Consider the following 19,673-nt stretch of genomic DNA (forward strand, 5'->3'; position numbering starts at 1 on the left):
CTGTACTGCAGTAAGTTCTCTAAAATGTTACTGTAATACATCACTACCCCACTCACACCGCGCTGCTGTTTTTATCACACACATTCACATGCTTAGTTACATGGTCATTTTTCTTCCATTTGCTGCTTCAATTTTTTTGTTAAGTCACGTCAATTTTGAGCAGGCTTAAAAGCAATGCTGCAGACTGTTCCCATTGTCACCAGAAAATGTGATTGGGACAGAGATCTTCCCCAAGACACCTTCGGGACAAAAGGATGCAGTAAACTCCCTATCAATGCTGTTTCCCTGATGATGCTACATTGCAAACAACACATCTGTGTTAAAATCAGCAGGGGGAGAGCTAATTCTTTTAATTTTCTTGATTTTCCTCTTGAAATTCTAGTAGCAACATTTTAAGTGGGGTTGCAAGTTGCAGCACATCAACACAGCAGTTGATGTATTCAGTCAATGGCTTTTCTATCACTGCACCAGTCTGAAGTGTGCTGGAAGTGGAAATAAACTCTCTTGCTTGACTGAGGTGATCATGGTACATTTCGTCTTCTTCTGTGTGCTGACAGGCACATAAAGTATAATGGTTTTATGTAAATCTGTTTGAGAGTGATACCCTCTTGAATCCATGGCCACTAGGTATGGTGGTTATCTACCTTTTAATACCATCATACCTTCCTGAAATTTCACTGGGGTATACAGTATATGTTTGTGTAACCAACGAATTCGCTACTTGCCCCAAGCTCCCTCAGCTTTTGCATAACTGCATAACAAATAAAGATGAAAAACTCACAAAATGCAAAAGAATCTATATTTTTTTACAACTATTTTCCTTATTAAACAGAGAAATACAATTGCGCACCTTTTTATATTCAAGTTTCTCTCTTGCACTCACCTGCGTTTAGCTTAACTGCCTTGTAAACACTCAGTGATACACACGTCATTCAAACTCAACAGACACAAAATAAAACTTACTAAAACTTTCTTGGTTGGTTTTCTTAATTATTTAGTTAGTTGGTCCACTGTTCCAACATTCACCAATTAACGTTTGGTGAAATAAGCCCTTAATTCACAGAGTCAGATGTAAAAATATTCAGTTTTCCTCATGTTCTCTCTCTCTGCTGTTGCAGGCCGGCTGTTTACAGTCCTGTAAAGCTATCCACACCACCAGCAGCTGTCTGTTCCACCAGCAAAGACAGACCTCTGGTGGTGGTGCTGTGCACAACGCCTCATGGAAAGAGAAGCACCTGTATTTTTGACGGTGTTGAAAATCATACAGTTTAAATTTTTAAAATACCCTGGTATACCACAATACCGTGGTATCGCCCAAGCCTAATGACCACTACTATGGTCTTTCTCTTTTATAGGAATTTAATTTTTAAGTACAAATTTATAATTTCCACATATACATAATTTTCAAAACATGCTTTTTTTAAAAAAAAAACAAAACTGCAAGATATGCCTTAAACAAAGTGCACTTACCGATGGTGATTTGACTGACACAGCTGTAGAAGGTCCCTGAAGAGGCATTGTAGCTGCTACTGCTGGGCTCACGGTCTATGACAGATAGCGAGATCACACATACGGGACGTCATGACACTCTTTTATCCAACTTACAGTGCAACAACAGCATTGATTTTCAGCAGAGGTGACCATTATAGTTTTAGTTAGCTGTACTTTTGTACTTTTGTAGCTGTTACTTTTGTAATGGATACCTACAGCAAAAGTTTTTCTGTTTCATATGTCCTACACTTCAAAATGTGTCCATTAAGCCTAGTGCTGTTCCAGGGGGCTTGAGAAAAGCCATGACCCTGCAGCGTTACAGAAATGAAACCCCTAATCCTGGAATGTTAGTGCCCTGCTCTGCACATCAAACCACACAAGGGGAAAAACCCTTGACCTTGGCAGAAGTTAGAAAATAAAATCCATGAGTCTGGCAGCTTTTATGCCTTAGTCTACCAATTTATGATAGGAATGAAATCATCCACTGCAAATAAAATTCATAACACTAGCAGAGAATGAGCCCATAACCCTGGAAGACTTACAGGAAGAGAACCATTCACTAACTCTGACAGTGTCTAGGGAATAAGGCCTCAAGCTCTGCAGGAGTTGTTGTTTGTAGCTTACTGTTAGGGACTCAAATCTTCATTTACAACCCCTAACCCTTTGATTAATGGGCTAGAACATAGCGATTCAATTTCACAGTAACTATCCTTTCTGATAACTGTTAGGTCAGTGTAGCACAATAAAAAATACATATGGTATGTGGTTGAGATGCACACTGAAATTCTTGCAACTTCACTGGCACACAACCATGACTACATGCATGGGCAGATTATGAGACAATGAACCCCTGCGCACAGATATATAAAAAGAGCGGGACACAGAATTTGTGACGGTTTTGCCTCATTTTAAATGTTCATCTGTGTTTTTCTGTAGTTATTATGCATCTTATTGTACTTTTGTTTCTTTCTGAAGTAACTTTGGGTCTTTTGAATTTAACTTTCTCTCGGTCATGGAAGACGGACGAGGCGTAATTGCCTCCGTAATTCATCATAAAATACACTGAAATCAAACTCAGCAGAAACAAAATAAAATGTAACTAAGCCATCCTGGTTTGGTCAAAATAAACTCATAATTCACCAAGTTAGGTGTAAAAAACAGGCTGTTATTCCCCACTGTCTCTCTGCCTGCCGGCCGCCATCTGTTTGCCGTCGTATAACTCCTTCCTGTAACTGCTGCCTGTTTCACCAGTAGAGACTGGAAACTGAGCTCTGGTGGTGACGCCAAAAGGTGTAGTAGGATTTAGGATCATCTTAAAATGTAATTTTTCTTAAACTACATTTAAGAAAAATGACAATAAAGTTACCTTTTACCTTTTACCTTATGGTTGTGCACTTCATACAATGAGTTTAATACAAAAAGGAGCGCGTGTATTTATACGTTTTTTTTAAAAAAAACATACCTTCGGGATTTCTAATACTCTGGCATGCCATAATACTGTGATACTGCCCAAGCCTAGTTAGAAGTGCTGTTGAAATATATACACCATTTGGTTATTGATTACACCACACTTTTGGAGCACAGGGCATACTCTGGGCACAGACGGAGCAGCAAACATCAGGCGCGGTAAAAGTTAAACTTAACCATTAATTACACTTGGTCTAAAAGTTTGCTTTCAATTGCTTGTGTAGCAGCTCCTCCTCTCATCCAATGATCTGATCAGATCAGCTCTGACCAGATCGTTTAATCAATCATCCAACCCGCCACTCAAACGCCTCAAACTGCTGCTGAGGAAAACAAGAGGTTATGATGTGGTCTGCCCGTGTTTATGGACCCGCAAAAATAATGCTAACCCCAACCCAAGAAAGGGACAGAGACAAGATAAATATACAGTGCTTAATCACTTAAATGACTTGATGAGAAACACTGCATTCCATCACTGAGCTTCCAGTGATAGCAAGAAACTGAAGGGCTAATTTGGAAGTTATCAAGGGAGATAGAGGTTAAATGATTAATCTGCCTCAGCAGAGGAAAAGTCTTCCTGTGGCACTGCAGCCACCACTTCAAGGGACCGCTTAACATTTTTTTTGGCATCAGACTCAAAGCTGAATACAAATGCTTTTGCTCATTTAGCAGCTTTTGTAGAAAACTCTTATTTCCTTATTCTCTAATCTAACACCTACAGCCGCATCAAAGAAGAGCAACTACAGCACAGCAGTTCATCACTGACTGGAAATCTTTTCAGCGCATAAGCTCGCACATTTTCTTCCCTGTTATCAAGTATCATTTATTGCCCAAGTTATAGGAAGTCAGCAAAGCTAAACTTACCGTACCTAACCTCATGAGCAGTGACATCCAGAATTTATAATCAGATGGTGGTTTAACAATGTTTTACATTACTCCTGCTTTGTGTACAAAGTCAGTTCACTCACAAAGAGGCTCATTCACTATCTTAAATGACTGTAGCAGCTTCACAGGTTGACAGATGGACTGCCATTTTATTGTGAGCAGCAGATAAGCAGCAATATATTGTGATGCAGCAGCGCTGCTTCTAGATGATCTTTTCACCTTCAGGCAGTTGCAATTTGAAAATGAAGTGTGTGTGCGTGTGTGTGTGCGTGTGTGTGTGTGTGTGTGTGTGTGTGTGTGTGTGTGTGTGTGTGGTAAACACAGACCACAAAAGTTTCAAGTCAGATGTTCTCACATAAGGAGCTGAAACTCCTGGCAACAGAAAATTAAATATTTCTAAGGGACTGTACTTGTCAGAGAGCAGGGGTGTGACTTTTTTGTTTTACGTGACTCTTCCCGGATAAAAATGGATTTGTAGCTCCTCGAAATCTTTCTTTCAGCTCCCTGTGTGACTGAAGGAATATGAATAACCCTCCAAAATATATTATTATTACATATTTCACAGTTGGTGTCATTTTTGACATTTTCTAAAGAAAACGTGCCTTTAAAACCCACTTTCCGGTTTGGGAGGTACTTAGGTAAGGTAAACATAAAATACAACCATTTTAAGTTAAATCTCCCTCCCTTCATCCAAATTAAAAATTATATCTCTCTCCCCAATGCTTAATAAAATAGTGCCTCCCTTGTTTTACACCACCTTCCTCACCTCTCATAAATAATGAACCGTCCCTAAATGAAACTATTCTGTTGCGGACTCCAGTGGTACCTATAAACCAGTTTAAAAGCATCTGCCATAAGACTGGACAGACTAGTTAATTTATCTGGTTCAATTCATAACTTACTGAGGGAGATGTACCTAATTTGGAGCATTTTGGAGCGCCACACCCTCATTCCAGCCCAAGCTCAGCAGTTAAGTAAGGATAAACTGATGCTGCCATACCAACCACGCATGTGATGCCACATGACATAAAAAGTCATGTTCCTGTTTTCTGGTCCCACATGCTGCATATGAAGCCTTTACCTGCGGATCCGGAGGACAGGCGCGTCGCGATGGCGCGGCGAGGACTGCGCGGACTCCCCGGACAAACCCGCACCACCTCTTCTTGACATTGTAAACAGATGACCTCCTGATTTTCTCCGACCCTGCTGCAGCCCATGTGCTCCCCCCCGGCCTGGATCTTCATGCCTGCGCTCATCTGACGGACCAGTCGCATGTCAGCTCCTGCCTCATGCTCCAGCATCCTCCTCACCGGCGGTGGTCACAGTTATTACGCATGGCTTCGGCGTATGGAGGCAACGACTTGTACTGTACCTAAAGCATCCCAAAACTCCACCCACTGCACTAGCATCCAAGCGCTGTTTATTTCATAAGCAGTCCGCCTGCACCGGCTCACCTCCGCTCCATGTCAGCCTGTCCAGGATCGTGTCGTGGTTGATGTTGCAGTCTTTACGCACGACTGCAGGCGTGGCTGCTTCACGTGCTTGGTCAGGTCGCAGTGTGGGAAAATAAGCGGTATCGAGATAAAAAAAAAAAATGCGTATTATAAGCTCTTTATTAAGTACCACTGAGATGCGGTGGATTCCAGAGACAATTTTACTGCAACAGCAATTTAATGAAAATTGCTGTTTTTTTTTAATGTGATTTTGTTTAGAAACCTTAAATACGGTATGTGATTGACACAAGGTTTCACGTTTTTTTCTGTGACATTAAATATGTCATTAAATACCCCACACATACATTTTGAAGTGTTAATGTATCATTAAAAAGGCGATTGCTAACAAGTGGCTAAATTAGACTACAGCAGGCCATCACACCAGGAGTTGTTAAGTCACAAAGCAACTTTAGTGTAGTTTATTTTACAGCCTACCATTAGCTCTTTTTTTTTTTTTGTCTTTTAAGGAAACTACATCCAGCCTATTTGAAGAACAATGAATCATTTAACAGACACCTATAGATACGTAACACATCAAAACAGGATAGTTAAGGAACTACCAATGTTAAGTGTACTAATATTAGTCTATGCACGACGGAAAAATGTCTATATTTATATTTATATCAGTATGCAATTCCTTAACTATCATATAGACATAGTTTATAGCTACCCTATAAACTAACTTTAATTGTTACTTTGCTGCATTTCAGGTGGCATCCTTTTTTTACTTTAAAAACAATTACAAACAATTCAAAAAGATCAAATAATACCTCAAAACAAAAAAAAAAGGTTTAGCAGTTTGATGTTTATTAATAAATTCAGGTCTCAAGAGCACAAAGACAAATCTTTACTTTATTTAGCAGACTTAAATTTGCACAGGATCTGCCACCATACATGAACAAGTTCTTCAGCAGTGTTCGAAACATCACCTAAAGTGGTGCATGAGCAAACTCAGAGTCTGCACTTAAGCATAAGGTTAACCACATCCTTTTGCAAAAATACAACAGTATCAGGCTGTCTGTTTTCTATCTAAGCAAGTGTATATTTTCATGCAGGTAAAAAGTTGGAGCATAATTTACACAAAAGATTTCATGTCCTTCATAAAAGTTAATTCAAAACTTGTATTAACTTATGCTGGTAAATTCATAATCTATAAGCAGAAACAGTGATGACACGGTGCTATGGAGCAATTATCACCGCCCTGTTCTTTACTGCTGTAACAGCACGCAGACTGGTTTCACAAATGTTCATCAGATTAGTGACTGTCAACTCGGTGGATTTGATAATGTCAAGAACTGTTATGTTTTAAGCTAGCTAAAAATTTGTAACACAAGATCATGTTGGCTAATAGATGGGACAGCACTGCCCTTTAAACTTCTCTCTAAAACAACATCAGCAGTAAGTAAACAATTTGTGGGGGTTTGTCAGTGTTTGCAATGGTCTGTATTTAGGACCTGAAATCTTTGGTGAACTTGTACCTACTTAAATCAGAAATTTGTCTGTTTTCTATATGACTGACTTGTAAGGCATCCAGTTAAACACATACACATATATATATATATATACATATATACAGTACTGTGCAAAAGTCTTAGGCCACTTTAAACTTTAATTTAGCAAGGTTATAATGACGATCCATATTTATTTCTCAGTAGTCTCTTTACTAAAATACAACCAGTATATAGTATTAAAAATGCAAATATTTCAGAATAAAACAACCTCATCAGGCTTAAGATGCAAATATTTACTGTGACCTCCATTTCCACTTAGCAAGTCTTGAACTGTCTAAGGCAAGCAATATGAGATTTTCAATACTAATCTGCTGTTGTATTTACACCAGGTAGCATTCAAGACATGTCCAAAGCTCAAAAATTGATTGTTTGAGCTAGCTTTTGTTATGGTTGTATGATTCCATGTTTCACACTAAATACTGACTTCAGTCAGAAGAAGCCATTTTGTTTTGACTTTTTTGCTGTTTGCTGTATCTTCATAGAGGAAAAAATAGAATAAATGTATATATTATGTCCTCATTATAACTTTTCTAAAACAAAAAAACCTATGGTGGCCTAAGATTTTTGCACAGTACTGTATATATGTATGTATATACTGTATGGGACCTTTTTGACCCCTTTTTTGTGGCATATCTACATAATTCACAAGCCAACAAAGCGCTTAAGAAAAAATGCAATATCGGTAAGTGTAAAATCAAACTGGAGTTGACTCACACTCGTACCAAACTACAGTAATGAAGCTGCTGCAGGAACTGATTAACTAAAGGAAACGTCTACCACAAAAGGCAGGAAAACACTGTAGTCACAAGTGAAAAATTTAAGCCAAATTAAAGCAAGTTAAAGCTTAATTACTGACTCCAAGAAACTTCCAGCCTTGGCAATGCACTTCTGAGCACTCTGATATTCTTTGAGGTAAAAAACACTTCAACTGAGGAAGGCCCCCTTTGAATCAAGGGAAATAGCCCAGATCTGTCGAGTAATAACTCAGCCACTGCAGAGATCCTTTCGGCTGTTCCACATTTACAAGCAGGCTGCAGACCACATTCAGTTGAGCAAAGTCAAATATGCACTCTGGTAATCAAACAGTGTGGCATGTTTTACATGTTTAGCTTTGAATCATCTCTGACTTCCCAGGGAACCCTGTCATTATCTACGTATTTATGTAAGAGTAGAATGAGAGAGTGATCCCCTGAGAGCAACTGCAACAAAAGGTGTTTTATTATTCTCTGCCAGTCTTCAAATACTGTAACTGTGTATTCTGTAATCCAACACATCAGCTCTGACTACACTCTCAAAATGAGGTCATTACCTTTGTAAGAACTGAACCGCTCTGAGCGTTTAACACGTCAGTATTTGCTCGCTACATATGGATGCAAACGAAGGCCATTAGAATTGTACTCCTTTGAAACATGAGTAAATCGGTCTGTCATTCAAAAACGTCGAGAAAAGGTGATGAGCAACTTGCCAAAACATGGCCCAGAAATTAGCAAGAAATTGGCACAAAAAAGTTTCAAGAAACAAACAAAAAAAGAAAAGTAAAAAAAAAAACAAAAAAAACAAGAAAATTCAAAAGAAAACAAAAATAACTTACTCTGAGATAAATCCTGTTATATTTCATTTTCTGTTCTATTATACATATAAACGCAGATGAATAACAAGAAACAAAACTTTAAGGTAATGAAATGACAAAACAAAATAAAAAAAATCAACAATTCAACTGACCCATGGCAAATTATAATAGAGAAATATATTTACACGCACACATACCCACCTACACACACACATACACACACACTGAGGCTATGGAGTCAGCAAAGTCAGTGGAATGATCACCCTCAGTCGAACAAGGATGTCAACAATGGGGGTGGGGTTATTGAGGAGCATATGAATATACACATATACGTGATAAGCAGTGAGTATCTGACAAACCTCTTGAGGGCACCTACTAGGAGGTGTGGTTGTTTTGTTCCTGGGTGAGGTTTGCTTTCTTGTTGTAGCACAGGCATACAAGTTCATTCGACAAGCAGGTACGTGTTGGAACTAATGGTTATATAATTATTGGCTATGAATTTAAATGTTTTTAAACTTATTCTTGTGAAAGTGACTGAAAGCTGAAATGTCTCTTTTCTCAAACTGCTACTTTCAGTTAATACTTGTTTGCACATGCATGTGCAAACAGCCTTGCAGGCAAGTTTCACAGGGAGGGCTGTAATAATTTCAGAGGAAAGCTTGACAATTGTGAAAAGAAAAGAAAAAATTGCGTTGGTCCAACTATGAAAAGTATGTGCAATTCAATCTGTGGTGTAAAATTGTGGAATGAGATGGATGAGGAATTCAAGTGATGCACAAACATTACTCGCTTCAAGGAGACTTAAAAAGACATCATTTTACAGAAGAATGAGGAGAGACTTTGATGACAATTAAGTTTTCATCTAAGAAAAAGTATTACGTAATAATTTCCATCCAGTCCAAAAGTTTGCTGTGGTGGTGTGAGTTTGTTGAAGTATTCCGGTATACTGGTGAACTGACAGAGAGGATGTAGATCAAACAATGAAGTGATTAAACATAATGCAATATACAAAAGGGGGGTGAGCTGTATTTACATATAGACCGATAAGAGCCACCCATTCGAGCATTGACCAATAAGGATGTTATATATTTTATATATATATATATATATATATATATACATATATGTTTCACAGACATTTCAACTAAGACTGAATTTTTTGTTGTTTCTTAGAATCCATTAATTGACTTTGTGTATAGGTTATCATCCATTTCTATTATTCCCATTTTGTTTAATGTCTGTCTTTTGTTTTGTTTTGTTTTGTTTTCCTTTTTTTACATGTTCGAAATAAATATCTAAAATGATTTATTAAGGCTTACATACCACTTTCAAACTGTCTGGCTTTTGTGTGCTCATTAGCATTTCTTTTGAGCTGAAAAGTACAGGCTAAGATAATAAAACAACACAAACCCCTCCTCTCTCCATGCTTCCCCCTATATTTTCTTACATTTTTTACACTTTATGTTTCTATATATTTATTTATACATTAATGTTGTTATCTTATTTAAAAAAGATACAACTAAAAACACAACAAAATGATTGACTGGAACACTGTAATATAGATAAGCAGCTGTTTGTCATGTGTAGGGACTGCTGGTGTGTGTGTAAATTCATTTTGTGAAATGTCTGTGAATGTAAATGTAAAAGCCTACATTAAAAAATCAACACATAGAACATCTGAAAGAATTTGAGGGACAATTATTCAGTCAATTATTAAAATATAAGTCATGTTTTTATTGAAATATAAGCCCCTTTTTTATTAAACCCTCTGTATTCATCAATTATAATTTTCCATGTAAATTAGGGGATTTGGTCAGATGATTTGAGAGTGATGTTAGAGGAAGGGAATCTGACTGCTTAAGAACGACGTGTAACAGTACACGAAATGCAGGCAGGATGCACCTGCTACTGAAACCAAGCTTTGGTGCTGTAAAGGGTTAGTCTAGATCCGGCAAAGTTACTCAGTTACATAAACAAACTATCAATGGAGGACGCGGTAAAAATAGCAGCTGGGTAAAATTACTGCTTTTGTCAATGGAGTCTGGCTTCAAAGGGAAGACAGATAAATCTAACTTTTAGCTCACTTCCTTGTTGTAAACTGCTGTCTGTTTAGGAAGTACTGTGCATACGATTGTATAATTTAGACTTGGATCATAGTGCACGAGTTGTGTGAGTTTGTAAACCGATGTTTTTATATAGTTTCGCTGTTGTTAACTTCAGACCCCTATGAATTCAATTCAATATGAATTTTTTGCCTTTGGAAAGTGGAGAAAAATTCAATGTAACATGGGGTGAGTAGTTGATATATAAATGGTCACGTTGGAGATGAAGTATTCCTTTAAAGGGATACCATTTTGCCATTTGGAAGATTTAAAATGTTATAATTAAAACAAATCCAAGAAAAAGCAAAATATATACACATTGTTATAGCTAATACATTTCAGTACTCACGGTAATCAGGCCATAAATAAATGTTAAAAATGCAGAAATGCATTATCTACTTGGCACATTTTTCCCCATTCATTAGACTTTATCTGTGTTTTCTGCTGAGACCAGATTAAGCATATGAGCAATAAATGTGTGAACTTAACTCCACACCATATTGTCGTTTTTTTTATTACAGACCATGCTGTCTTATTTTTGACCCTGATGTTAAAAGATATGCAATACCGGACTGTGGGTGTGAATGTAAAAGCCTCTTTTTTGTCTATGTCAAACCATGAGTCATCCCTCAAACTCCCGTGATACTGATACTCCTCTGTTGCCTTTTTTGAATGGATTTTTTTTTAACTGTCTCCTGAAATTTACCTACCTTTCTGTATTTTCAGTACTTCTGTATTTTAAGATAAGTTCATGTCTTGCTCTGCCTTTGAGGGCTGAATATTGAATCCCATTGAATCCTGTGCAGACACAGTTGTGTAACAGGATCTGGATAGTGTGTGATTTGTGAAGAAGGTTTAGTGGCTTTGGGATGCAGGTTATTGTCGCTTGCTAATGCTGCTAGTTAAATGTGCCAGTTGATGAGAAATGCCGAAAGTAAGTTGTATAACTCTGCACAAAAGTAGCACAATTTTTTAATAAAATTCCTTCAGTATATATATATCATATATCATGTTAGCATTGAGACTCATTAAAATGGTACTACATCGATTAATTGAGGAACACAATTCATTTACAAAGCTAAAATGGTCATATAATATGAAATGGTGCACTTGGCACCCGAACGTGAGCTAATAACTTCTTGATTTTCTTTGTTCATGATGTGTCATGAGTCTTAGCTGATTGTGGTGAGACACCTGTATGACTTTCCTGCCAAAAGGTTGCTTAACTAGCTAGTTTCACACTGGCATCTGGCTAGGTACAGTTAAATCAAATTAATTAAGAAACACGCATCAAAATTCTCATGAATCAGTCTGAATCCCAATCATAGCCACTTGTGGCTATGTCTTTCTTTTTACTTGATTAGTGCATATCTGAGAGAAAATTAGTATCTCATTTGGATCTCCTACTCACTCCTTGACCTGTCAGAGTCAAATATGGACCTCATACTTCAGCCCGTTTTCCTACCAAACTGGTTAAATATATCCGCTCTGACAGTGCTTTCAGTGAAAGAGCAGCTGGACAGAACCAGTCATATGTGCATAACACACGTAATGGCGTCAGGGAATAATGCTGCCAATGACGACATTCCAACCAACATAAAATAAAGATAAAATTAAAGTAAAAGTGTTGTGTGTAGGTTTAGTGGCATCTAGCGCTATGGCTGCAGAACTTAAACGAACTAAAACTTCTCCGGTTTGTTAAGTGTTAAGGACAACTATTGCGGCCGACGCAAGACGTGAGAATGCAGAAACGGGAATGGCCCAAGCGAGCCCGTGTTTAGTTTGTCCAATCTGAGCTACTGTAGAAAGAAGATGGGGGACTCTGTTGAAGAGTACCTGCTCCATACAAACAGGTTTAACTGCAGCTGGAGCAGCTACGTGACCCTCTCACTCGCTACAGAACTCGCTCACCATACGTGCACGTCAGTCCAAGACCAGCCATCTTCACTCCTTGGCTGGGAAGTGGAATTCCCGCCAAAACTGTTAAGTTAGCAATAAGCTAGTTATGAAATTTTATCTTAAAATCAGAGATGTTCATTTTAATTAAGATTTTAATAAAACTAAGAGTTTTAGGTTAGGTTAAGAAAATGGGAAGGCTACATCTTGTTACTTATGCTAATGCTAATCTGCAATTAGTTTGCTTTGAAGTATTACTTTAAAAGAGAGGGGGTTAAGGTTAGGCCAAGGGCAATAGGAAGGCATCTTGTCACTTGTAAAGTGAATTACATCTTCATGTATTATGAATTATGTAATGGATTATTGCTACATTTGGTCCCATTTTATTCACTACAATGTAGCATTGTCCATCCATCCATCCATTTATTCTGTTATCTGGAGTCGGGTCGTGGGAGCAGCAGCCTAAGCAGGGAAGCCCAGGCTTCCCTCTCCCCTGCCACTTCGTCCAGCTCTTCCCGGGGGATCCCGAGGCGTTCCCAGGCCAGCTGGGAACGCCTAGTAATTTAAATTCATTTTGATGTGGACATGAATGTTTATGCCACTTGTTAAAAGAGTCAAAGAGAGAAGGACACAGCTATTCTGATCTGTGTAATGACAGTGACTTGTGCAACTTGTAGGGGTATTATTTGCAGAGTGTGTTGTCCAAGTGCAAAAGACTGGAGTGTCCAAATGTATTCAAATATTTACATAATGTTTCAAAGGGTACATGATAGGATCACCTAAAAGAAGTCAGGTTAAACTGCCTTAAACTGGTTTGAAGCAATTGAATGCAGTCAGGGCTCAGTTACCTCTTTGTTTTTCTTTTTAATCCAGTACCAGTGGTCCCAGTGCTGCAGCCAGAGATAGAGACTGATCACCGACCATGAAGGCCAGAGCTTGGATACAACGGGACTGCATCATCATCTTCCTCTTTGTGGTTGTCTTTGTCATTATCTTTGTGCTACAAAATATGGAGGTGAGAACTTGATTGTAGTGGGACTGCTTGAGGGGTGGACCCTGATACCAATAATGTTCTTCACTGCAAAAAATCTAATTGGAGTTAAATGTATTGCCCCTCTTGATCCTGCACTTGATGTTTTGACAGCAGCAGCTCCCTATAGTTGAAGGATGAAGCCATTATTATTCTATCCTTTCATGACAAGACCAACCTACTTGTTCCCATTTGCTCCTACTGAAGACATAAATCTTAACAAATGGGTCACAAATGCATATTTTTTTATCCCTGAAAGATACCAAATGTCATTTCAGTTGTACTATATGTCACTCTTTAAATATGACTTTCGACTGAAGAAATATCAGTATGTGTTACAGCCATCATTTTTGTTGTGTTCATAGCTTCAAATTCCTTGTGTATCATCTACATTCATCATTATAACTTTACCTCCATCCATTGCGATCATTTTGTTCCCCAAGTTGTCACATATTCTCCCTTTGCAGTGGACCTCCACGTCTACATATTATGCTTCAGGTATCCTTCTGCATTTGCTATTTAGGTTCTGCGATGCTGCCACTGTGATGTCAATGTTTGGTGGGATTACGATGCATATGGTTATGTTTAGGCAAATAATGCACATTATAACCATGCAAGGGCACCAATTGTTAGGATAAGAGGAAGGGGGCATATGGCAAGTTGCAGAAGGAAAAAAACATTACATTTAAGTCCAGGGTTTGTTGGACCTATCCACCACCACCCCCGCCTGCCACAGAGGGACTTTTGCACTACTTATATTTAATAGTTACTGGGAGCGTCTTAACCTGACGCTGTCTTGCCATCTATCATGCAGACACAACAGGTTCTGTCTAGTCGTGATCAATTTCGGGGGCAGCAGACTGGGCAAAGCAATCCAGAGGTCCCTCTCACAAGCAACACACTGTAATGCACATGTTTTGAAAATTAGGGAGGATGTGTCCCCTGTGTGTACCACCCCCAGAAATTTACACCTATAATCCCTGATGTTTTGTACTTCTAGTGTGGTTTAATCTGATCTGTATGCCCTAAACTTCAATGCATCTTCCAGCCGTGAAAAGTTTACTCTACCATACAAAACCACCAGGTGGTACAGCCTTTTAAGCGCTAGCAGGCTAATGACATATACTGTAACATGAATTTTAGTGAACACACAAACTAACCTTTACATTTATAGACAACCTTGAAACACACACAAATACAACTTTGAATTTGAGGCTCTTTTAACCTTTTCTATGGAGCAATGTTAACAGCAGTTGTCAATCCCCCTAAAATACTGAAATAGTCCTGCCTCTTGGCCCTTTTGCTTTATTTATTTAGTTACCTTTCAGCACATTTGTTTGATGCATCTTAAAGTGACTTTCTGTTCACCCCTCACTATTTTCAGCTTAATGAAATCATCCCGAAAGTTCTCACTGACCATGACATGCATCGCAGCTTCTGCACCTTCCAGCCACTGTCCCCTGAGAACGCTAAGGAGGAACGCCTCCTACTAGACTCCATTGTGTGGCCTGAAACTCAACCTTTGTCAGCTCGTCACTCCCTGAGCCAGACCAGTGATCCAGCTCACAGCACCTTCACCATTCTCCCGAGGAAGGGAGGAGGACAGTGGCGTGTAGGGGATCAGCTGGAGGTTCTGATAAAAATTTGTGATTTCCAGCACCATCCCAAGACGTCTGGGGGGGACTTTTTAATCGCCCGGCTCCACAACCTGAAGCTTGGTGCAGGTGTGGCTGGGCAAGTGGTGGATCATCTCAATGGGAGCTACTCTGCTGTGTTCTCTTTACTCTGGGAAGGAGTCGCACAGGTTGAGGTAATGCTGAAGAGTATGATGTTAAAAGTGGTTGTAATTAAGGTGTTTAATCTATCTGATTGAAATGGCTGTTCAATAATCCCCTTCCCCTTATAGTAGTTAGTAGTCTGTAGTTGAGGTAGTTCCATTAACCCTCAAATTGCACAAATTGAAATTGTGAATACAAAATATGTATAATGGAAACACGTCAATTTTGAAAAAACTCTTGCTTATAGCAAAAAAGTTTTTACACTCGCATGAGGTGGTATTTCAGGCCATTCAAGAAAGCTATATTTCACAAAAAATGTTTTGCTTTTATAGCTTATATGATGTGCAACACCAGGTGGCAGCAATGCAACTTTATGGACACCAACTGCCATTAAACCCAAAGAAGAGGAAAAAGTACAACTGAGTCACATGACATTCTAAAAAACATGGCTCTGTATGTGTGGAAGGAGGAAGAGACCGAGATCTTAACACTTATACAAGACAAAGAAATTACTGTGATATTAGACTGGCTTTTTTGACTGGCTGCATTAGAAATAAACCTACCTCTTTGTCATTTTAGAAAACCAAAATGGGACTTTTTCATTTCAGACAAATCCACGGTCTCATCTCTAGCCACTCATTGTAGATTTTTAGAAAAAACTCTGCTTCTCTATCCTACCAGGTGACGCTGGTTCACCCTAGTGAGGCTGTCACAGTGCTCCAAAGGCTGACCAGCAAACAGCCGGACAGGATTGACTTCAAAAGCCTCTTCCGTTCAGGCTCACTCTCTGAAACTACCACCTGTAATGTCTGCCTACGCCCAACCCAACGGCCACTCTGCAACTTCACTGACCTCCGTACAGGCGAGCCTTGGTTCTGCTACAAGCCACTGAAGCTGAGCTGTGATGCCAGGATCGACCACATCAAGGGGGACTTGAAACAAAATCTCAGGGCTAATGAGGAGAAGCTCTTTCAAAGGTGAGGGAGTAGAAAGCACTGGCATTTGTGTGACTTCAAATTAATAGATTTTGACTCTAAGCCAGTTATCAAGCCTTGGTTTCTGGCAGGCCGCTATCATCATGCAGAAGTGGGTGTTTTTATTTAAAGTGAGTTGATTAAACCATTGATGCACATAAGTTATCCAGCCAGTCAACTGTGACACCTCTGGGGTATGTCTGACTTAATTCAAATACAGCTACTGACTGATGGTCCATCACCGAGGCTGCTGTCCGCTCTCCTCTCAGCCAAGTAGTCTCTGAAGAAGTTTTCTAAAAGGTACATATATAACATTAAATCCAAAAAGGGATTTTTAGTGGCTTATTGTTGTGTAATGTTAAAAGAACTTTTATATTTACACTGTTCCCTTTTTTTCAGGTCTCTGCTCTGAAATTGTCAGAATTTAGATACAGAGTATATTTCAGCAACCACAAGGCCCATATGGATAATCAAGGTCTTAAACTAAACTAAACAAATAGGAGGTGAAGTTGAGAGTTGTAGGCACCAGTATAGATGCTACATTCTACAATTCTACAATTTCATTTAGCTTTTATCCAAAGCGACGTACAACACAAGCAAGAATTTAGACGTAAGGAAAAACCCTTAGTAAGAGCAAAAAGTGCTTCAGGTGTGATTGGTCGCAGGTATTGCCGTCTAGTGGCAGAAGAAGTGCCACACTTTTTTTTTTTTTTGGAAACCAAAGTAATAACCAGTAGCGATCTCAGCATCTGAGATTCAACAATCTCAGTATCACTACTTACGATGACAGTCAACATACAACATCACACAACTTTGTCAGTGTTAGGTTAAGTGCTTACGTGTTCTTGGAACAATTGAGTTTTCAATTGTCTCTTAAAAGTAGAAAGGGACTCTGCAGCTACATGACCAGATTAAATAATGGGACAAGACAGAATAAATGGACAATTTTTGTCCTTGCCTGAAAAAAAACTTACAGATTTAGAGTGAATATGCTTTTGAAATAATAAAACACTAGTAGCAAGTAGAAAGAAGTTCTAAGTCTAACTCTAATTTGGCATTTTTAGATATATTTGTGCACCCTATTTGGCTCCCAGATAACAGGACAAACTCTTCTGATGTCACTGAGATGTGACTAGAAGTATTAAAACATCTAAAAACAACAGTTTGGGGCTTTATTTGTAAAAGTAGCAGTTGTCCATTTTAGTGCTAGAGTTTTGTACTTTATTAAAAATGTTTGTCCTAATTTCTGTTGTAAATATGTGTATGTATTGGAGATATTTAATTTGTGTGTGATCCCTTCAGTGGTGTCAACTTGAAAGTCTTCATTCCGGCTTCAGGACCTGCCATTGTCACCATATTGCCAAAAGAGAAAGGTAAAACATGATTTACTACTGTCATTAATGCTTAGAATGGAAAAAGTAAAACAGGCAGGAAAAAACTACTTTCTTCTGGGAAGCATGCTCCTGTAGAGAGATGTATTCAGGCCAATTTAAGGGGAGCCCTGGGAGCTTTGAGCACTGAGCTAAAGGTTTGTGAATGCGGGAACAGCTGTGAGCAGTGTATCTTGTCTCTTGGGAGTAAAAATAGTCCACAGGTTCTTACAATCTCTTTGTGTGTTTGGTTTTTGGTCTATTCATGGGATTTGTTGGCAACAAGAAAAACAAAAAATCCCACCACTCTTGTCCCATGACTTTCTCTCAGGTCCTACTGAGGTGAAAAGCATCAATGTGACATCTGGACCTTCTGGTTATTACTACCAAGGTGTGTGGCAAGCACTAGGTGGAACCACAGTCCATCAATTCAATGCCTCTGCCACCGCACAGTGTCTAAAAGGCAAGGATGTCCACATGTATGGAGACTCCACTATCAGGCAGTGGTTTGAATTCCTCAGCACAGCACTACCAGGTAACTGATCCACAGGGATGCCTGGCAACAGGTTGATTTTGTTCTCACTGCAGCTTAATTTTTTCCCCTCTTTATTACTTGTAGATCTAAAGGAGTTTGATCTGCACAACCCCCCAAAATTTGGACCTTTCATCGCCTTAAGCTATGCAAACAACATCTTGGTGAAATACCGCTGCCATGGTCCCCCGATCCGATCTCCCACGGTCCCAGTCAGCGAGCTTCGTTACATTGCAAATGAACTAGATTACTTAAAAGGAGGCGTCAACACTGTCGTAGTTCTTGGCATCTGGGCTCACTTCAGCACTTTCCCAGTGGAGATCTACATCCGGAGGCTGCAGAACATCCGCAGGGCGGTGATGCAGCTGCTGGTCAGGGCTCCAGACACAAAGGTCATCATCCGGACCGCAAACCCCAAAGCTTTGACACTTTATGAGACAATGACCAACAGTGACTGGTACTCGCTGCGGCGTGATTATGTGCTCAGAGCCATGTTTAAAGGACTCAACGTTCATCTAGTCGATGCCTGGGAGATGGTCCTGGCCCACCACCTGCCGCACAACCTCCACCCACAAACTCCTATAATTAAGAATATGGTCGATGTATTCTTGTCCTACATATGCCCTCAAAAGGGCAGCTAGTTATGTGTTTGTTTGGGGGTTAAAGAAACACCAAGTTTACACTACATGTTTCTGTGTGTTTTTACTGAGTGCTGCATTTCTGCCTCGGCAGCCAATACACAGGCTGGACTAACAATCCATATTTAATCAGGGAATGTTGAAAAAAAAAACTGTATAGAATCGAAAGCATCCAGAAGTTGTGTTGGGGTTGGGTACAAAAAAACAACACTGAACATCATGCTGAACACATACACCAGTAAACCAAAACATTAAAACCACTAACAGGTGAGGACAATAACATCTAAATTTAATTTAATTTAGTTTTGATTTCTATATTAATTTGTCTGTCTTTATTCATCTATTTTAGTTTGTATTTTATTGTATCTTTTAATTTATTCTTTATTCTGCCCCGATCATGTCTAATTTTACTATACTACGATAGTAAAATTAGACATGATCGGGGCAGAATAAAGAATAAATTATATTTACTCTTATTGGTATGGGTTGATGCTGTTATTTTTGTTCTGTAATTGTTCTCTCTTTTGCCTGGCCTTGGTATTTTTCTTTGGCTCATATTGTTATTTTCTTCTGCAAGTACCCCCTCTTGCTTCCACTTTGCTCTATTGTCAAAGCACTTTGTAAACTCTGTTTTTAAAGGTGCTGTATAAATAAAGTTATTATTATTATTATTATTATTATTATTATCACTATTATTATTATTATTATTATTATAAAAATCAGTCTCAAAATGTTCACCTTGAATGGTTTATGCCTCACCTCTGTTGTTATCCAGCAAGTTTGGAGAGTCTTACGCTCCTTTTCCAACAAATTATTGTAGGTGCACATGGGTTTTTAAACATGGTTACACCTGTTAAAATTAGGCAATTTACTCCTTTCCCATTGCCAGTAGACCAGAGATGTGTACACGGTTTTGCAGCATTCAAGTATGCGTTTTTG

At 38.9% G+C, this 19,673-nt stretch overlaps 2 protein-coding genes across 4 annotated transcripts in view; one reads left to right on the top strand and one right to left on the bottom strand.

Moving 5' to 3' along the window:
• Positions 1 to 5,289, bottom strand: part of LOC121961204 (anoctamin-4-like) — a 44,320-nt gene extending 39,031 nt beyond the window's left edge. The window contains exons 1-2 of the mRNA XM_042511097.1: positions 4,922 to 5,289; positions 1,471 to 1,545 (exon numbers count right to left, since the gene is read on the bottom strand). Coding sequence (XP_042367031.1) covers positions 1,471 to 1,545; positions 4,922 to 5,141 — 295 coding nt within the window. The 5' untranslated portion in view covers positions 5,142 to 5,289. The remainder of the gene's footprint in view (positions 1 to 1,470; positions 1,546 to 4,921) is intronic.
• A 1,385-nt stretch (positions 5,290 to 6,674) lies between these two features.
• On the top strand, positions 6,675 to 19,154 carry LOC121961533 (NXPE family member 3-like). Of its 3 annotated transcripts, none has more exons than XM_042511557.1 (7): positions 6,675 to 6,731; positions 13,286 to 13,427; positions 14,827 to 15,252; positions 15,902 to 16,197; positions 17,497 to 17,567; positions 17,851 to 18,099; positions 18,184 to 19,154. In XM_042511557.1, the coding sequence occupies exons 2-7, from the start codon at positions 13,335 to 13,337 to the stop codon at positions 18,735 to 18,737; spliced, it is 1,689 nt and encodes a 562-aa protein (XP_042367491.1). In that variant the 5' UTR covers positions 6,675 to 6,731; positions 13,286 to 13,334; the 3' UTR covers positions 18,738 to 19,154. The 3 variants fall into 3 exon arrangements, with proteins under 3 accessions (XP_042367491.1, XP_042367490.1, XP_042367492.1); XM_042511556.1 differs by lacking the exon at positions 6,675 to 6,731 and adding an exon at positions 8,782 to 8,871; XM_042511558.1 differs by lacking the exon at positions 6,675 to 6,731 and adding an exon at positions 8,782 to 8,871 and having other exon boundaries at positions 17,896 to 18,099.
• Positions 19,155 to 19,673: the final 519 nt, after the last annotated feature.

The sequence above is a fragment of the Plectropomus leopardus genome, chromosome 22, assembly GCF_008729295.1.
Source record: "Plectropomus leopardus isolate mb chromosome 22, YSFRI_Pleo_2.0, whole genome shotgun sequence".
In the NCBI taxonomy this organism is placed as follows: domain Eukaryota; kingdom Metazoa; phylum Chordata; class Actinopteri; order Perciformes; family Serranidae; genus Plectropomus; species Plectropomus leopardus.